Source organism: Leiobunum rupestre, chromosome 1 (assembly GCF_980474605.1).
Source record: "Leiobunum rupestre chromosome 1, qqLeiRupe1.1.hap1, whole genome shotgun sequence".
NCBI lineage: Eukaryota > Metazoa > Arthropoda > Arachnida > Opiliones > Sclerosomatidae > Leiobunum > Leiobunum rupestre.
In genome coordinates, this window is record NC_143384.1 from 51,002,428 (window position 1) to 51,020,243 (window position 17,816).

General features: G+C 37.4%; 1 protein-coding gene across 3 annotated transcripts in view; it reads left to right on the top strand.

Annotated features, from left to right (window-relative positions):
• Window positions 1-17,816, top strand: part of brp (ELKS/RAB6-interacting/CAST family member bruchpilot) — a 181,599-nt gene that overhangs the window by 128,909 nt on the left and 34,874 nt on the right. For all 3 annotated transcript variants that reach the window (XM_090180409.1, XM_090180410.1, XM_090180411.1), the window contains exons 3-4: window positions 12,118-12,214; window positions 15,822-15,946. In XM_090180409.1, coding sequence (XP_090036535.1) covers window positions 12,118-12,214; window positions 15,822-15,946 — 222 coding nt within the window. The remainder of the gene's footprint in view (window positions 1-12,117; window positions 12,215-15,821; window positions 15,947-17,816) is intronic.

Here is a 17,816-nt window from a genome sequence, read left to right on the forward strand (position 1 = left end):
GTTAAATTTGCATATATTTAAAACTTTTATTAAGGCTTAAGCCTTAGTCTGACTAGTTTCGGCTAAAGGAACGACTATATTTTTATTAAAGGGGAACGGCCAAGCTTTTCCAAATATCGCCTTATTTGCATATCAAAAGATCAACAAGACGTTTAATATACTTACACGTACCTTATTTTGTCTCGAAAAAATAGTTTTTGGCCCAAAAAGTGGAAACGCAAAATATCGCCAAGTATTTGGGTTTGAAATTTCGGCGCCATCTTAAGGTACTGTATCGCCAGCGCCAGCAGCCCCTTAGTGAGCGATTAGCGAACTATCCTAACTTTTAAAATCGGGCAATGGGCGATATAATAAAGTAACGTGGCCTTCTTGTTTTGATGGGAAGGGCCACTATGCTTCCATTAGCCTTCCCACCAAAGAGCCTATGAATTCATCCGTAGGCTTTAACTGTACTTAGGTCTCGTATAACTGGGACGCACCGCGCGTGCAAAACAAATTTTTCGCGTCTTCAGCAGCGCGCGCTTTTATGTTGTTTTTCTGTCTCACCGATTTCTCACCAGGTGTCGCGGCGGACGCGCGCTTTTCAATTTCCCGAAATATCTTTATTTTATTAAAAATTAACCATTCAATATTTTTTGATGCGGTTCTCGCCATAAATTTTAGTTTTTAATGGGCTATAGAGCTACCTAACTGGTTAAAGCTTGACCGTTCCCCTTTAAAGCAAAAATATACGTTGGGTTTGGTTCACTTTTACTGACAAAAAACTTGTTACTTTTTTCTCCGTAAAAGTGGAAACGTGATTATTTGCCAAACAGAATAGCCCCCTGTTACGCCTCGTGATCTGTGACGTAGATTAATGTCATGGCGACTGTTTTAAGGCGGAGCTTAGCTATGACGTATGCCTACGACGTTACGAGCTACCACCGAAAAGAAATATAATTAATCCTTTTGAATATACTGTTTATCATAAGTTTATAATTATGTTTCTTAAGTGTGTCAGTTAGTAATTCCTTATAGCTCGGTATGGAGTTGGAGTGACGAAAGAATGACGTCATAACAAAAATATACGCGGCAAGAAAGTTTGAACGATTATCACATTATAAAAAATTTAAACATTGATTTGGATAGCGCTGGTTATTCATTTATTGATAAATGCAGAAGTAAATGAACCGAAGTTATCAGACCGCTATATCTCTCATACTAAGCGGAGTTCCATATGAGATCTTTAGCTCCACCATGGGCCAAATAATGATAAATCCAGGACATGACTCTAAGCGAAAAACCCGTCCAACAGCGCTAACACCCGATCACTATTGCCCCCTATTGGGAAAAACGCGCGATCGCGGAACTACGTCATTTTGGGGGCAAATGTTTTAGGGACAGTTTTCAAAAATAATACACGTAGTCGTCGTAGTAAATATCCTGGAATATGTATTCACAGTTATCATATATAGTGTGGTTATTAAAGTAAGTACTTATTTTTATACGTACTAAGTTCATAATTAGTATAATTAACATGTATATAATATTTAATATTAAACATATACTTTCCTAGAATCGTTAAAATTTATCAAAAAATGAGGGGCCAAATATGGCAGGATTTTCGAATTACAACCGCCACTTATTTTCGAATTCCGACTCAGTCATCACTAGATGGCGTTCGGGAAACCGGAAACTTGCTTGATTTTGCCCCCAATTTTTTTTTATTTTTCCTCCTTTTCCCCCCTACTAAAATGGCCGCCTGTGTCTTTTAGTGGACGGCCGATTTAGTACGCGTGAAGGTACCAGAGTCATGTCCTGGATTTATCATTATTTGGCCCATGGCTCCACTATCGCCATGTATAGACTATAGTGAGTTGCAGGCTAAGAAAGACAAAATATATAGTACAATCGGCGCAAGGATGCCTCAGATCGTTTCCGGTCATTCCACCGCAAGAAATTTGAATTTGGCCATTTTACGGTCAAATTCGAATTTTTATCTTTTTGTCATCTTTTAGCGCCATCTAGAGACCGAAATTGGAATCTTTATTTTTTAATTTCATAATTGTGGTGGCGAGCAAATTTCAAAGATAAGGCATTCCTATCATTCTTAAATTTAAAATAGTATGTATAATTATTTATTTTTGTAAATTTATTTCTACGTCTTACCAGTTAAATCGGCAGTTTCTTACCACGCTTTCTTGGAGGTAACGTTGTCTTAATGAGCTATAGACGTTTAAAATTATATTTTTCTCTTTACTTGTTAACAATAAACCTTTATCATGCTTTTTATAGTAACCTCTTGGGCTATTTAAAATATTTGGAGCTTCCATTATCGAACCTTCTTTAGCAAAATAATTCGGCTGTATTCAGTAATTAAACTCGTGACAACATGAAATTAAAAAATAGATTCCAATTTCGGTTCCTAGATGGCGCGAAAAACGATGAAACTCACGAAATTTGAAATTGACCGTAAAGTGGTCAAATTTTAATTTCGCGCGGTCGACTGCCTGGAAATGGTCTGAGGTATCCTTGCGCCGACTGTACTATATATTTAGTCTTTCATAGCCTGCAACTGACTATAGTAGGTGATGACGGTTATATCGAATGTGGATACCCACAATTCCTTAGTGCAATTTTCGGCGGGAACTAAAGGGGGGGGGGTGGAACTCCGATGGATTTTCATCCCCCCACGTTAAGGAAAATGCCTTTTAAAATTTTGGCCCTCTCACATAACACGGTTCATTTACTTCTGATAAATGTGATACCGGAAAAAACATTTTTTAATATAAATAAAATTTTCGAAAACATTTTTCTATTAATATAACTTTTTTAAATTAAATGTTTTCACATTAATTTTATATATTTGGGATCTGGGCCCCCCTGGAGAAAATAACGATTGGCGCCCCTGCTGTTAACATAATCACCCATAAAATATGGCAGATAGGTATTTTCTTTAATGAAACCTCGTTTGATATGAGGTAATTTACGTCACTTCCAACTAAGTGACGAAAACGCGTCATCAACTATATAAATGGGAAACGGAAGTTATTTGAAAACGCCCAGAACTCCTTGCGTGTTTCTGACTTTGACAATCTATAGATTAACGCTATTGTAACCCGTCCACCTGAATTAAAGGCTTCAAAAGTCACTTGATGACTTAGGCCTAAGGTGGTGCCTTGGGTATTAGCCTAGCTGATTATTAACTCGTGGTTTGTTTCCATCGTAACCTTTTCTATAGCGCAAGGAATGTAAGATTTATTTCTATTTTTGGGTCCCCTAATTGTATGTTCCGTGTGAAACATATTCTTATTGAAGTTTATGTTATGGAAATTTTATACAGAAGCCAACTTATAAGTGATTATGTTGCATATGGGATGTTTTATACAGAGGCAAACTTACGAGTTATAATGTTGCATATGGACTGTTTATACAGAGTCCAACCTCTGAGTGATTATGTTGCATATGGGCTGTTTATATAGAGGCAAACTTTTGAGTTATAATGTTGCATATGGGCTGTTTAAACAGAGGCAAACTTGTGAGTTATACTGTTGCATATAGGTTTTTGATACAGAGGCAAACTTGTGAGTTATACTGTTGCCTATAGGCTGTTTATACTGAGTCCAACCTCTGAGTGATTATGTTGCATATGGGCTGTTTATATAGAGGCAAACTTGTGAGTTATAATGTTGCATATGGGCTGTTTATACAGAGGGAAACTTGTGAGTTATACTGTTGCATATAGGTTTTTGATACAGAGGCAAACTTGTGAGTTATACTGTTGCCTATAGGCTGTTTATACTGAGTCCAACCTCTGAGTGATTATGTTGCATATGGGCTGTTTATATAGAGGCAAACTTGTGAGTTATAATGTTGCATATGGGCTGTTTATACAGAGGGAAACTTGTGAGTTATACTGTTGCATATAGGTTTTTGATACAGAGGCAAACTTGTGAGTTATACTGTTGCCTATAGGCTGTTTATACTGAGTCCAACCTCTGAGTGATTATGTTGCATATGGGCTGTTTATATAGAGGCAAACTTGTGAGTTATAATGTTGCACATGGGCTGTTTAAACAGAGGCAAACTTGTGAGTTATAATGTTGCATATAGGCTGTTTATACAGAGTCCAACCTCTAAGTGATTATGTTTCATATGGGTTATTTATGTAGAGGCAAACTTATGAGTGAATAGTGATTATGTTGCATATGGGCTGTTTATACAGAGGCCAACCTCTGAGTGCGCATGTTGCATATGAACTGTTTATGCCGAGGAAAACGTTTAGGTGATTATGTTGTATATGGTCTGAAATATCTTGAAGACATGAAAACAGAGACTACACACGCTGATACATACTCTCTGTTAACCTTTATACATTCTCAGGGTTTAAAAAAAAACGTTTTTTTTTTAAATACCCAGCCCAGTGGGTTTTTTCGGGTTTTTTTGGGTATTTATGTTTTTTTTTGGGTTTTTTATTTTAAAAATTTTAAATATATTATGTTTATTAAATTATTATTGCTTATGAAATATATTATGTTTATTAAATTATTACTGTTTATTAAATATATTATGTTTATTAAATATATTATGTTTATTAAATATATTATGTTTATTAAATTATTATTGTTTATTAAATATAATAACAATTTAATTTTACAATTTTACATGTGAAGAGGCAATGAAACTTGTGAAAGTCTATAGATATTTCCGGGCTGAACCAAAACACTGGTAATAGGCTAATAGTCTAATAGAGTAGTAGCACTCTGTAGCTTTGGCCATGGCCGCCATTTTGGTCGCAAATTATCTATAGGAAAGAACATGGGTGACGTACTAGGACGTCACAGTGCCATTACTCTATAAAGATTTAGATATAAGGTTGTTTAGATAATAAAAGTAATAATTATCTTACTCTTAGTAAGTTAGTATTTTTAAGTTCTTTACAAGTTGTAAGAATATTTTTAAATTTCTAAAATAATAAATATCTAAAAATTTTCCACTCATGTTTTTTTAAATTATGGGGTTTTTTAAGTGGGTTTTTTTGGGCTAGGTTTTTTTTATTCGAACCCTGTACATGCTTGCTATGATAAATCCTTTCAATGCAGCGTTTATTTATTTGAATGCGAAGCTCCGAATCACAATTGTCAATTGTCTTTTCCAAAATAAATATAATAATGTAAATCGTGAACGCGTTTCTGTCCAGAACTAGCGTGTCTGGCGAACGCTCGGAGACACGCAAACGGAGAGTTAGCCAGAAATGTGGCATTTCACTTAATGGAGCAATCTCACGGGGCTCATGCGTAGGCTTGGCCATCTTGTTGAAATGTTACCTCCCCGCTTCAGCTGTGGATCGGTTTTCTCTCCCACTAAAGAGCTTATAGACTCATTCTTAGGTATTGGCTGAACTATTCCAGGGCAACATTTCAACAAGTTGGGCAAGCGTAAAGACATTTTATAAAATCAACTATTCATTGAACGCCGGCGCTTTATCAAAGCTCGCTAATGAGACTATGATTACGTTAAGCCCTTTGAGTTGATCAAAGCTATTGCAATATCATTTGGAATCGGCAATAAACGCTTCAGATTTAATACAAATATACAGGGTGTTTCAAAAGGTTATGCAAATTGTTTAGGGAGTTGTAGAGGATGATAGAAATATGCTTGTTTTTCCCCATTTTCCTACGATGAGTTAAAAGAGTGCAAGAGAGCTTCAAAGTGTGGCTTACTAGCCCCTGGAAGTAGGCTGCAGCAAGCGCAAAACTAAGTAGCAGAGATTTTGAATACTGTTTAAGTTTACTTTTTTACGATGAATACCGCGATTGTTTTACAAAGTCCTATTTCACCTGTCACAATGGGGCAAAAACAGGCATACTTCTCAACTCACCCCCTACAACTCCTTCAAATTTTTGCATAACCTTTTGAAATACCCTGCATATTTACGCGGGAGTAAAGAAACTTTTGGCTGCAAAATAAGGTCTAGGTATTTATGTTTAAAGGGAATAACTTTAATTTTATTCAATTTATACAAAACGGACCTGAGCTGAAGTAAGGCTATTCAGGGAAATCGGGGCTACCACCACCAAGACCTGAAAGTTACAATTTGTTCAAGTCCTTAAATTACCGTTAAAGTCATCAAGGTACATAATAATAATAATAATCAGCTAGGCTAATACCCAAGGCACCACCTTAGGCCTAAGTCATCATGCGACTTTTAAAGGCCTTAATTCAGGTGGCCAGGCTACAATGCGTAGGAGGGTGGTGGCAAGCCCTGCATGCCACGCGAGCCAACAGCTCCCTACACTAACTATTACCGTTAACCTAGACAAGTTTTTATGGAAGGGGAAACCGAAGAACTCGCGGGAAGCCCCCTTAAACCAGTGGGGAGAGAACTTGCAAACTCAACGCGGAAGGAGTTGTTCCGAGTTTTCACCCAGTGCCACAAGCTGGGATCGAACCCGGCTCCTCTTGCTGCGAGGCGAAAGTGCTAACCACTCCGCCACCCCACATTTGGATTTTTTTAGCTCGTTTTCCGGCGATTGATATCTTCTGATTCAGCTTAAGGCTTTAAATTAAAATGCATGACATTTTGGAAATATCTGAAAATACATTTCAAATCAAAAATCCTAATGGTTTTTAATCCGGAATACCTGTGGCTAAAATCGCCAAAAATACAGCGTATGATTTTGATTTTTTTATCTCAAATAACCCATTAACATGGTGTTTTAATTTATAAATCATAGGAAACTTTGCTTATAGCCTTATAAGCTTTGGTCCAATTCAAATCGTTCAGTTCTAGTTTCAGGGCTGATACAGACCTGGAAAACCTGGAAATATCAGGGAATTCAGAAAGTTTGCCCTAATGAATACAAATTTACACCAATTAGTTTTTCTTATTAAAGATTTGACTTTATATCTTATTTTTTACTGTAATATTGAAACAATTTAACTTAAATGACAATCACGAAAGGAATTACTCCGTTTTAAAATCTCCGTTTTATTTTATCTTGCACCTGAAAAAAATCAGAGAAATATTCGTGGGAAAGCCTGGAAAAATCTGGGAAATATTCGTGGGAAAGCCTGGAAAAATCAGAGAAATATTCGTGGGAAAGCCTGGAAAAATCTGGGAAATATTCGTGGGAAAGCCTGGAAAAATCAGAGAAATATTCGTGGGAAAGCCTGGAAAAATCTGGGAAATATTCGTGGGAAAGCCTGGAAAAATCAGAGAAATATTCGTGGGAAAGCCTGGAAAAATCTGGGAAATATTCGTGGGAAAGCCTGGAAAAATCAGAGAAATATTCGTGGGAAAGCCTGGAAAAATCTGGGAAATATTCGTGGGAAAGCCTGGAAAAATCAGAGAAATATTCGTGGGAAAGCCTGGAAAAATCAGAGAAATATTCGTGGGAAAGCCTGGAAAAATCTGGGAAATATTCGTGGGAAAGCCTGGAAAAATCTGGGAAATATTCGTGGGAAAGCCTGGAAAAATCTGGGAAATATTCGTGGGAAAGCCTGGAAAAATCAGAGAAATATTCGTGGGAAAGCCTGGAAAAATCTGGGAAATATTCGTGGGAAAGCCTGGAAAAATCAGAGAAATATTCGTGGGAAAGCCTGGAAAAATCTGGGAAATATTCGTGGGAAAGCCTGGAAAAATCAGAGAAATATTCGTGGGAAAGCCTGGAAAAATCTGGGAAATATTCGTGGGAAAGCCTGGAAAAATCAGAGAAATATTCGTGGGAAAGCCTGGAAAAATCTGGGAAATATTCGTGGGAAAGCCTGGAAAAATCAGAGAAATATTCGTGGGAAAGCCTGGAAAAATCTGGGAAATATTCGTGGGAAAGCCTGGAAAAATCAGAGAAATATTCGTGGGAAAGCCTGGAAAAATCTGGGAAATATTCGTGGGAAAGCCTGGAAAAATCAGAGAAATATTCGTGGGAAAGCCTGGAAAAATCTGGGAAATATTCGTGGGAAAGCCTGGAAAAATCAGAGAAATATTCGTGGGAAAGCCTGGAAAAATCTGGGAAATATTCGTGGGAAAGCCTGGAAAAATCAGAGAAATATTCGTGGGAAAGCCTGGAAAAATCTGGGAAATATTCGTGGGAAAGCCTGGAAAAATCAGAGAAATATTCGTGGGAAAGCCTGGAAAAATCTGGGAAATATTCGTGGGAAAGCCTGGAAAAATCAGAGAAATATTCGTGGGAAAGCCTGGAAAAATCTGGGAAATATTCGTGGGAAAGCCTGGAAAAATCAGAGAAATATTCGTGGGAAAGCCTGGAAAAATCTGGGAAATATTCGTGGGAAAGCCTGGAAAAATCAGAGAAATATTCGTGGGAAAGCCTGGAAAAATCTGGGAAATATTCGTGGGAAAGCCTGGAAAAATCAGAGAAATATTCGTGGGAAAGCCTGGAAAAATCTGGGAAATATTCGTGGGAAAGCCTGGAAAAATCAGAGAAATATTCGTGGGAAAGCCTGGAAAAATCTGGGAAATATTCGTGGGAAAGCCTGGAAAAATCAGAGAAATATTCGTGGGAAAGCCTGGAAAAATCTGGGAAATATTCGTGGGAAAGCCTGGAAAAATCAGAGAAATATTCGTGGGAAAGCCTGGAAAAATCTGGGAAATATTCGTGGGAAAGCCTGGAAAAATCAGAGAAATATTCGTGGGAAAGCCTGGAAAAATCTGGGAAATATTCGTGGGAAAGCCTGGAAAAATCAGAGAAATATTCGTGGGAAAGCCTGGAAAAATCTGGGAAATATTCGTGGGAAAGCCTGGAAAAATCAGAGAAATATTCGTGGGAAAGCCTGGAAAAATCTGGGAAATATTCGTGGGAAAGCCTGGAAAAATCAGAGAAATATTCGTGGGAAAGCCTGGAAAAATCTGGGAAATATTCGTGGGAAAGCCTGGAAAAATCTGGGAAATCGTGTTACCAATAGCTGTACTTGAACCCTGGCTAAGACTGATTCATTCGTGGTTTTTAAATTTTATTCTGTAAAACTCACCAAGGTCAATGTCACAGCGTATATTCTTATTTATTAATTTTGTTTTCTTATCTCAAATAACCCTATTACGGCATGGTTCGTACACGACCTGGAAAAGTCAGGGAATTTGAAAATGTTTCCAAAAGGTCAGGGAAAAGTCAGGGAATTTGAAAATGTTTCCAAAAGGTCAGGGAAAAGTCAGGGAATTTGAAAATGTTTCCAAAAGGTCAGGGAAAAGTCAGGGAATTTGAAAATGTTTCCAAAAGGTCAGGGAAAAGTCAGGGAATTTGAATATGTTTCCAAAAGATCAGGGAAAAGTCAGGGAATTTGAAAATTGTCAGGGAAAAGTCAGGCAATTTGAAAATGGTCCAAAAAGTAAGGGAATTTTAAAATGACCCCAAACAAATCGGGAAAATACATTTTTGAAAGACGTACGTAATAAATATTTTTCAAGATATTACCTCGAACCATTCATTTATTTGAAAAAAATGGTCAGGGAAAACCTGGCAATGTCAGGGAATTTAATTCCGGAAATTTTGTACGAACCCTGTACGACGGTTTTTAATTTATTAATCAAAGGAAATTTTGCTTCGAGCCTTATGAGCTCCTTATTTGGTCAAATTCAAATCGTTCAGTTCTAGTTTGCTCCCTTCGTTATTCGTATTATCAAGAATGTATTATCACGTAGGGAGAATGACTATAGAGTAGTAGCACTCCGTAGCTTTGGCCATGGCCGCCATTGTGGGCGCGAATTTTTTATGAATAGGAAAAAGCATGGGTGACGTTGTGTGCATGACTTAGCACAGTTAGCGCCTCCCGAGTAATTCGACAGACAGAAGCTGAGCAGATTTCAGTTATCGACTTCACATTTCCCATCATTGAATTCCCAATCGAAATTTTATTTTCTGTTAATTTTGTTTGATCTGCTTAAGAATAAATATTTTTTTTAAAATTCCAACACCGAAGTCACTTGCGGAATTCATAGTCTAAATACAGGACTTTGCTAAATAGCTACCGTCAATTATGGCTTTAAAGTCAGAAAGACACTAGCAGCGTTGGCATAGAACCAGCCATACCGAATATAACCACCTAGTTAAATCCGGTTATAGCTACTTGAAAAAATCCAGATTTTTGTGGCTTTTTTAAAACAAATTACAATATGAATATTTTAGTAAATTAATAGTTTTTATTTAGAAATTGAGTTTATTTTTTGTTTCATATTTAGAAACCGGTTTACTTATACCAGTTTTTCGGTAGGTTTAAAGTTCCAAAGTTCGCTGCCTCGCTTCTGTCATACACAAAAACTAGGGGGAATTTCCCGAGGAAATCAAAATAATTCAGTTATTTAATATAGTTATTTCGCTTTCTTTGTTTAGTTTCTTATTTACGAAAATAACTGCAGACAATTTCTACTTACACAAATAAAAGGTACTGTTTATATTTTAGCCGGTTCTAACAAAAAAAAACGGTTATAGCCAATTAAAACCACTGGTCTGGATTTTTTCAAACCCTGGACACTAGCAATTTGATAACGAATTATTTATTGATATAATTAAGCCTAGCAGTTCTGTAACGTACGAAACACTCAAAGACGAGATATAACTTTTCAGTATCGTAGCCAGCTTGATCTTCTTAAGAATGAAGAAATTTTCCATTTTCTAAAAAACAAATCAGCAATTTGATAACGAATAAAATATATTTAATAACTTATAGATTTAGTTATGCCTGGCAGCACTGTTATGTTAGCTAACTGAATCTGATGGGATTAATTATAGCAGAGAAGTTCAGATCGGTTACTTGTTATAATGTATCAAATACCGTTTGAGATCAGATTGCCGGATAAGGGGAACGCAACACAGGGACGTACCTTTGGGGGGGGGGGGGGGGGGGACATGTTATATTTGGGTATGAATAATTCCAGTTATTCAAACAAAGATAATTTAAACTCGTACCCTAGATTCGAAATCACTCTCTCGCGCGTTGCCGATAGGGTTTACCCACTTCCCGCTGGAACTCAGAAAAAATTCGCTCCATGGTTTGCGCCTTACCGCAACCGATGGAGCCCGATTTTTCTGAGGTCACGTGCCGGAAAAGGGTACACCTCGGGGTACACGGTTCGTAACAAAACCGTCAATGGGAAAGCTCTCAGTATTCGAATCTAGGGTACGAGTTTAAATTATCTTTGATTCAAAGCAGTTCAGTTAAACAACAACTAAAATAAGTAAAAAAATGAGTTGGGGTTACGCCAGAATTAGGTGGATAATTTAGGGTTCCATAGCAAAAACAAATTGGGTGCTGTAGCTCGCCATGCATGAAGGGCTTGCACCACCCTCCTACGCATTGTAACCCAGCTACCTGTTTAATGAAATTATAAGTCGCTAGATGACTTGGGCCTAAGATGGTGCCTTTGGTATTAGCCTAACTGATAATTAAAAGTCGTTAGATTACGGGCCGAAAATAGTGCTTCGGATATTAGCCTAGCTGATTGGTTTACCCCCATTTCGCCCAAAATAGTTCTCCCAATTCCAGTTTCTCCCAATTCCCATTTCTCCCAATCCCATTTCTCCCAATCCTATTTGTCCCAATCCTATTTGTCCCAATCCCATTTGTCCCAAATTAGTTATCCCAAATCCCAATTGTCCCAAAATTACACTTGGTATATATTACATGAAATAAGTCCAAGTAATTCTTTATATTACTACAATTAGGATATGCCTACTAACCTAACCTAACCGCGCAATTACCATATATTTGGAAAATAATGATTGGGAGAAAGGGGAATCCATATTTTTGGGAATATTGATCGTTGGGAGAAATGGGAATCAATTTTTTTGGGAAACTTGATCGTTGGGTAAAATGGGAATACATATTTTTGGGTTAAATGAACTCCGGTTCGGAGAAATGGAATTGGGACAAATGGGACACCATGTTTTTGGGAGAACTGATAACTTTGGGAGAAGGTAAAATTGGGTTAAATGGGAACATACCAGCTGATTATTATTATTATTATATTTTAGCATAATCATATTCATCAAATATTCATTATTTAGTTACTTTTCTTTGTAAAGTTTGGTGACGCTGATATTGTTGGGAATATGTGTCGGGGCCATTGCGAATATTGTTCGTGTGTTTGGAACTCATTAAAACGGAAAGAATTGTTGTTTCTCGCAGGAACTCGAGATGAGGATAGAGACGCAGAAGCAGACGCTCGCCGCCAGAGACGAAAGCATCAAGAAACTAATGGAGATGCTGCAAAACAAAGGAATAGGTTGGAACACACACGAGCTTTCAAACTTTTCGCCTTAAAGCCTGGTTTTCACTAGGACAAAAACGCCACAACGGTGAGAGTTGACGCAAAAATATTGCATTAGGCCTAACGGGAATTTTTCGCGTCGACGTTCACCTAATGAAAACCAGCCTTAAAGGCCATAGCGAAAATGAGAAATTCTTAACTTAATTTCTGCATGCTCCAAATGCGACTAACGAGATTAAACTTCTTCAGTACCTGCACTTTGCAACATTCATTTATCTTTTTGAAATATTTGAAGCTTTCTTATCCTAAAGCAAGAATCTCTTTTAATATCTAACTGTTGGCTTTATTTTTCATTTTGAATTTCCATAGCTCAAGTATTCCTTAAAGGAAAAGTCCAGGTTGGGTAAAACTTGGGTCTATATGAAAGATCATGTTTAAATAAACTCTAAAATATCAGTCGTAAAATTGTATCTTTTTTTAATGACGAGAAATTAATTTTTAAATGAGCCAAATTTACCCGCCAAGCGAGCTGCCATTTTGTTTGGCCTTCCCTCCGCAGACCGCACGCGGACCAAGCGCGCGCGGGGAACAGAGCGCTGTTATGGCGCGAACAGCGCGTGATTAAAGTCCTAAAACGTCACCGCGAAACAAAATGGCAGATCGCTTGGCGGGTAAATTTGGCTCGTTTAAAAATTAATTTCTCGTCATTAAAAAAAGATACAATTTCACGACTGATATTTTGGAGTTTATTTAAACATGATCTTTCAAATAGACCCAAGTCTTACCCAACCTGGACTTTTCCTTTAAAGATCACTCGTAGCTAGGAGCAACAAACACAACGAGAATGCAGCTTGAGGTGGGCAAAACGGATAAATTAACAGCCAAAATATCGATTAACCATAAAACTTGCGGTTAACTGTTTATTTATAGATATTATCCACGAATAGAAAGGGATTTAACAGGCAAAAAATAATTTTATTTTTCGGATAATCGTCGGTTGTGGATAAAACAAGATAAAAGTTATTAATTTTTATCCAAACGCCGACCTCTAAATGCAGATAGCCTTTAATCACGCTAAAGCAGTGTTGTGTACAGATTTCATTGGACGAGCCTTTACGCTGAACGTTTTACGGGCGGGGGGAAGACAATTTCCGAATTTTCCCCTTCCGACGGCAGAAGGCGCTAAAGCGTCTAGCCAATGAAAAACGTACACACGAAAATCCACGACTTTTGACGGGTTGCGTTCTCCTTGTGTGGGGTGCTGTGTTTGTTGCTCCTAGCTTGTAGCGAGTACCTCAAAGTTTTCGGTTCAATGATCGGTTTATTTTATAAACTTTCGGCGATGAGCGAATAAAATCCTGTGGGGGTCCGGGCCATTATTTTTTATTGAGAATTTTATATACTTAAAACTTAAGCAAGAAAATGTACAGCTCTAAATTTTACTATATTTTAAAAATGTATTCTTTCTAAAATCTCACCCAAACATTAAGTCGATGTATCCAGAAAAATCTCTGTGTAGAAGGATCAAGGCTAGATCGTTAAGCCTTTCTGGCATTACGAAGGTATCTTAAGATATCTAGCATATCTTAAGATAATTAGGTGAAACACTGTACACGACGACGTGATTTTCTGTAAATTATTTCAAAATGATTTCTGTTTTAATGAGATATTTAGTTACCTCAAATGATTCGATCGAATATTCGATTTATTTTAAAAAATATTAGTTTTTTCTGATCAAATAGTCGAATAAGAAATTTCAAATAGTTCGCAAAACTGGTCGAATAATCGCTTGGTATTTTTAGTACCTTATCTATTGGGAAAAGTCAGGAAATTTTAAGAACTTGTTTGAAAATCAGGGAAAAATAAGGATATTTAATTTCGGTTGAAACTGGGAAATGTTTACTTATAAATAACCAAATTTTAGCGTGAAATAAGTCAGGGAAAATCTCTGGAAATGGCCAGGAAAAATCAGGGAATTTGAATATGGAAAAACTGTGGTAACCCTGTTATTGATCCTAGGAATGTTTTGGAATTTCCCAAAAAAACGAAGTGAAACTAAAACAATAAAAATATGTAATTGTTTGATATTCGAAATGCTCTTTGGTATTTGATCAATAAACTGACCCTGTTTTTCATCCAAAAAAACTCCACCGAACTATTCGACGTTTGCAATATTCGATTTGCTATTTGACTTAACTATAAATCAAATATTTTATATTTGATTCAATCCCCAAAAAAGTTTTTTTTTCACACCTCTGCCATTAGGTTTTGTTTGTTTTTACGAAAATACTTAAGCCGCTTAGCATCGGATGTTTAATTTCGCCTCCTCTTAATTCTTCCTCCATCGAGGCCGACGACCACGGGCCCGGGCCCCCATTAAAACTATAATTTCGGAATCCATTCGAGCCACCAGGCAGCACGGCCCGCTTATTTGTACCTTCAACCTTTCTTATAGGGGCCGTCCTCAGTTGCATAATTAAGGTTTATGGGGCCCACCCTGTAAAGTTCAATTTGGGGACTCTTGTTATGAGGAGGAATCCATTAAGGGCGTCTATGGGGCCCACCCTGTAAAATTCGTTTTTAGGGCCCTTGTTATGAGGAGGAATCCATTGAGGGCGTCTATGGGGCCCGCCCTGTAAAATTCGTTTTTGGGGGCACTTGTTATGAGGAGGAATCCATTGAGGGCGTTTATGGGGCCCGCCCTGTAAAATTCGTTTTTAGGGCCCTTGTTAAGAGGAGGAATCCATTGAGGGCGTCTATGGGGCCCGCCCTGTAAAATTCGTTTTTGGGGGCACTTGTTATGAGGAGGAATCCATTGAGGGAGTTTATGGGGCCCGCCCTGTAAAATTCGTTTTAGGGCCCTTGTTATGAGGAGGAATCCATTAAGGGCGTTTATGGGGCCCGCCCTGTAAAATTCGTTTTTAGGGCCCTTGTTAAGAGGAGGTATCCATTGAGGGCGTCTATGGGGCCCGCCCTGTAAAATTCGTTTTTGGGGGCACTTGTTATGAGGAGGAATCCATTGAGGGAGTTTATGGGGCCCACCCTGTAAAATTCGTTTTTAGGGCCCTTGTTAAGAGGAGGAATCCATTGAGGGCGTCTATGGGGCCCGCCCTGTAAAATTCGTTTTAGGGCCCTTGTTATGAGGAGGAATCCATTAAGGGCGTTTATGGGGCCCGCCCTGTAAAATTCGTTTTTAGGGCCCTTGTTAAGAGGAGGAATCCATTGAGGGCGTCTATGGGGCCCGCCCTGTAAAATTCGTTTTTGGGGGCACTTGTTATGAGGAGGAATCCATTGAGGGAGTTTATGGGGCCCGCCCTGTAAAATTCGTTTTTAGGGCCCTTGTTATGAGGAGGAATCCATTAAGGGCGTTTATGGGGCCCGCCCAGTAAAATTCGTTTTTGGGAGCACTTGTTATGAGGAGAATCATTTGTTACTGAATCCGTTTAGGGCCCATCCGCGTCACGAACCCTATATCCTCCACAGTAAATATTTGGTAACACCTTCGCGTGTTGTAGAGTGTACGAAATACATATTAATGAAAACCAATGCCACATTCATTTCATTTTCGACGCTTGCACTGTCCCGCCGATTAAAACATTTATTTTTTCTCTGATGCGCCCAGGTAATATTCGATCCGAAGAAGAGAGGCTGGAGAACGATAGGCTCAGGTCAAGGTTAATAGAGATCGAAACGAGGGCGAGACACCTCGAAAGCCTTATGGACGTCAAAGACAAAGACCTCAATAAGGTAAATTCATTTTATATCGTAAAGGTTTTATTATGTTTCATGATGTCGCCAGAAGTGGTGGCGCCAGGATTTTAATGTAGGAGAAGGAATTTAGGATCCTTTTTTATTTTCCAAAGCTGGAAAAATATGCTGATTCACCGTCAAAATTTTGATAACTTTTATAATTATCTGTAGTATTTTTACCAATTTAAAAGTTTTAACCCAAAACGTTGTCCAGAAAATTTCCGCAAATCGGAAAAATTTAAACTGAAATTACTTTTTAAGGGTTTTTAATGTTTTTAACTTTTTATTGATATAAAATGTCTAATATCAGTAAACATACTACAAAACATTAATAGCGTTACATTGTTAATCAGTTTAAACTAGTCTAGAGGTTTAGTTTTACTTTTAGATTCGGAAAAATGAGGCGAAAATTCCGCTTTATTGAAATTTGCAAACAATATTAGATTAATCATGGAATAAAAACCTTTTTCTTATTTTTTTCGGAAAAATACGGAAAGTTTTCGGGAAAGCACCCTTTCAAATTTATAGGCATACCTTACCTACCCCTAGCACCTGCACTGGTACCAATCGAGGGCTGATAACTTCCTGTACTCGGTGTACAAGCCTATAGCTTTGAATGTACGTAAACTGATTACGAGTGCAATAAAAGCAGAACTAGAACTAATAATATCTTAAACTTCCTAAGTTGAAAAACTAGTCAAAACATTACCCAAGTATTTTAGGACAGGGAAAAAGTGTTTAATAAAATCTATTAGAAATTTATTAAATTAAAACCTGTACGTTACGTAACATTAGAAAATTTTCAGTTTTTTATTCTTAAATTAAAGGGAATATAACCTCAGGTATTTGCTGTGGAACACCAACGTTTGAAGCTCTGGCCGCTCTTGCCTTTGGCTTTAAAAATGTTTGGCGCCACTGTACAGGGAAACTTGAAAAATTAAAGGGGTCTTCCATAAAGATTGCTTTGCAGGTTATATTCCCTTTAATAAATTTAATCTTTTATACAAAAAAGTTTTTAAAATTTTTCTTTTCGTTAAATATTACTTTAACTGTTTTTTATATTTTCTTAATAATTACATATACCGCTTCATGACCTGACCCGTTAAAATTAAAATCAAGCTATTAATTCTAAATAAAACCAATAAATAAATTTGAAACTAAAAAGAATTAGCATTTCCAAAGGCTTGTAATCAGTGTACATAGTTTTAAAATGTAGTTAGCGCCTCGATCCAAAGCTATCAATTAGGTAAAATTTCATTGTCAGATTAGTTATTCAGTAATTTGAGATAGATTTTATCTACCTACAGGTACTAAATTTGCTGTACATCTGGCCATAGTCGTGAGAAAGTTTAAAGGGAATATAACCTGCAAAGCAATCTTTATGGAAGACCCCTTTAATTTTTCAAGTTTCCCTGTACAGTGGCGCCAAACATTTTTAAAGCCAAAGGCAAGAGCGGCCAGAGCTTCAAACGTTGGTGTTCCACACCAAATACCTGAGGTTATATTCCCTTTAAGTGCGGCCCGACCCATAAATGATCGTCATTTTTGTGAACTCTTTTTATCGATTAAATTTCTGGTGGTACGAACTGTCGTACGATACGCTATCGCTGTTGATACGCGCAACTACATTATCGAATTATACTAAAATCGCCCATGTCTTCATTTTCTTAAATTATCTCATAAACATATTATTTATGAGGCAATTCGTGGTCACTCTTTCAGTTTTAAATTAACGACGTTACGCGTCGGAGAGTATAAAGTGTGTTGAATTTGATCAAACCAAGAATCTATTTCGGTAACTGAGAAAGTACGAGTCTATCTTCGTAAGCTCCTCTCTCAAACGGAAACCCTGCTTTTTGCCAACTGT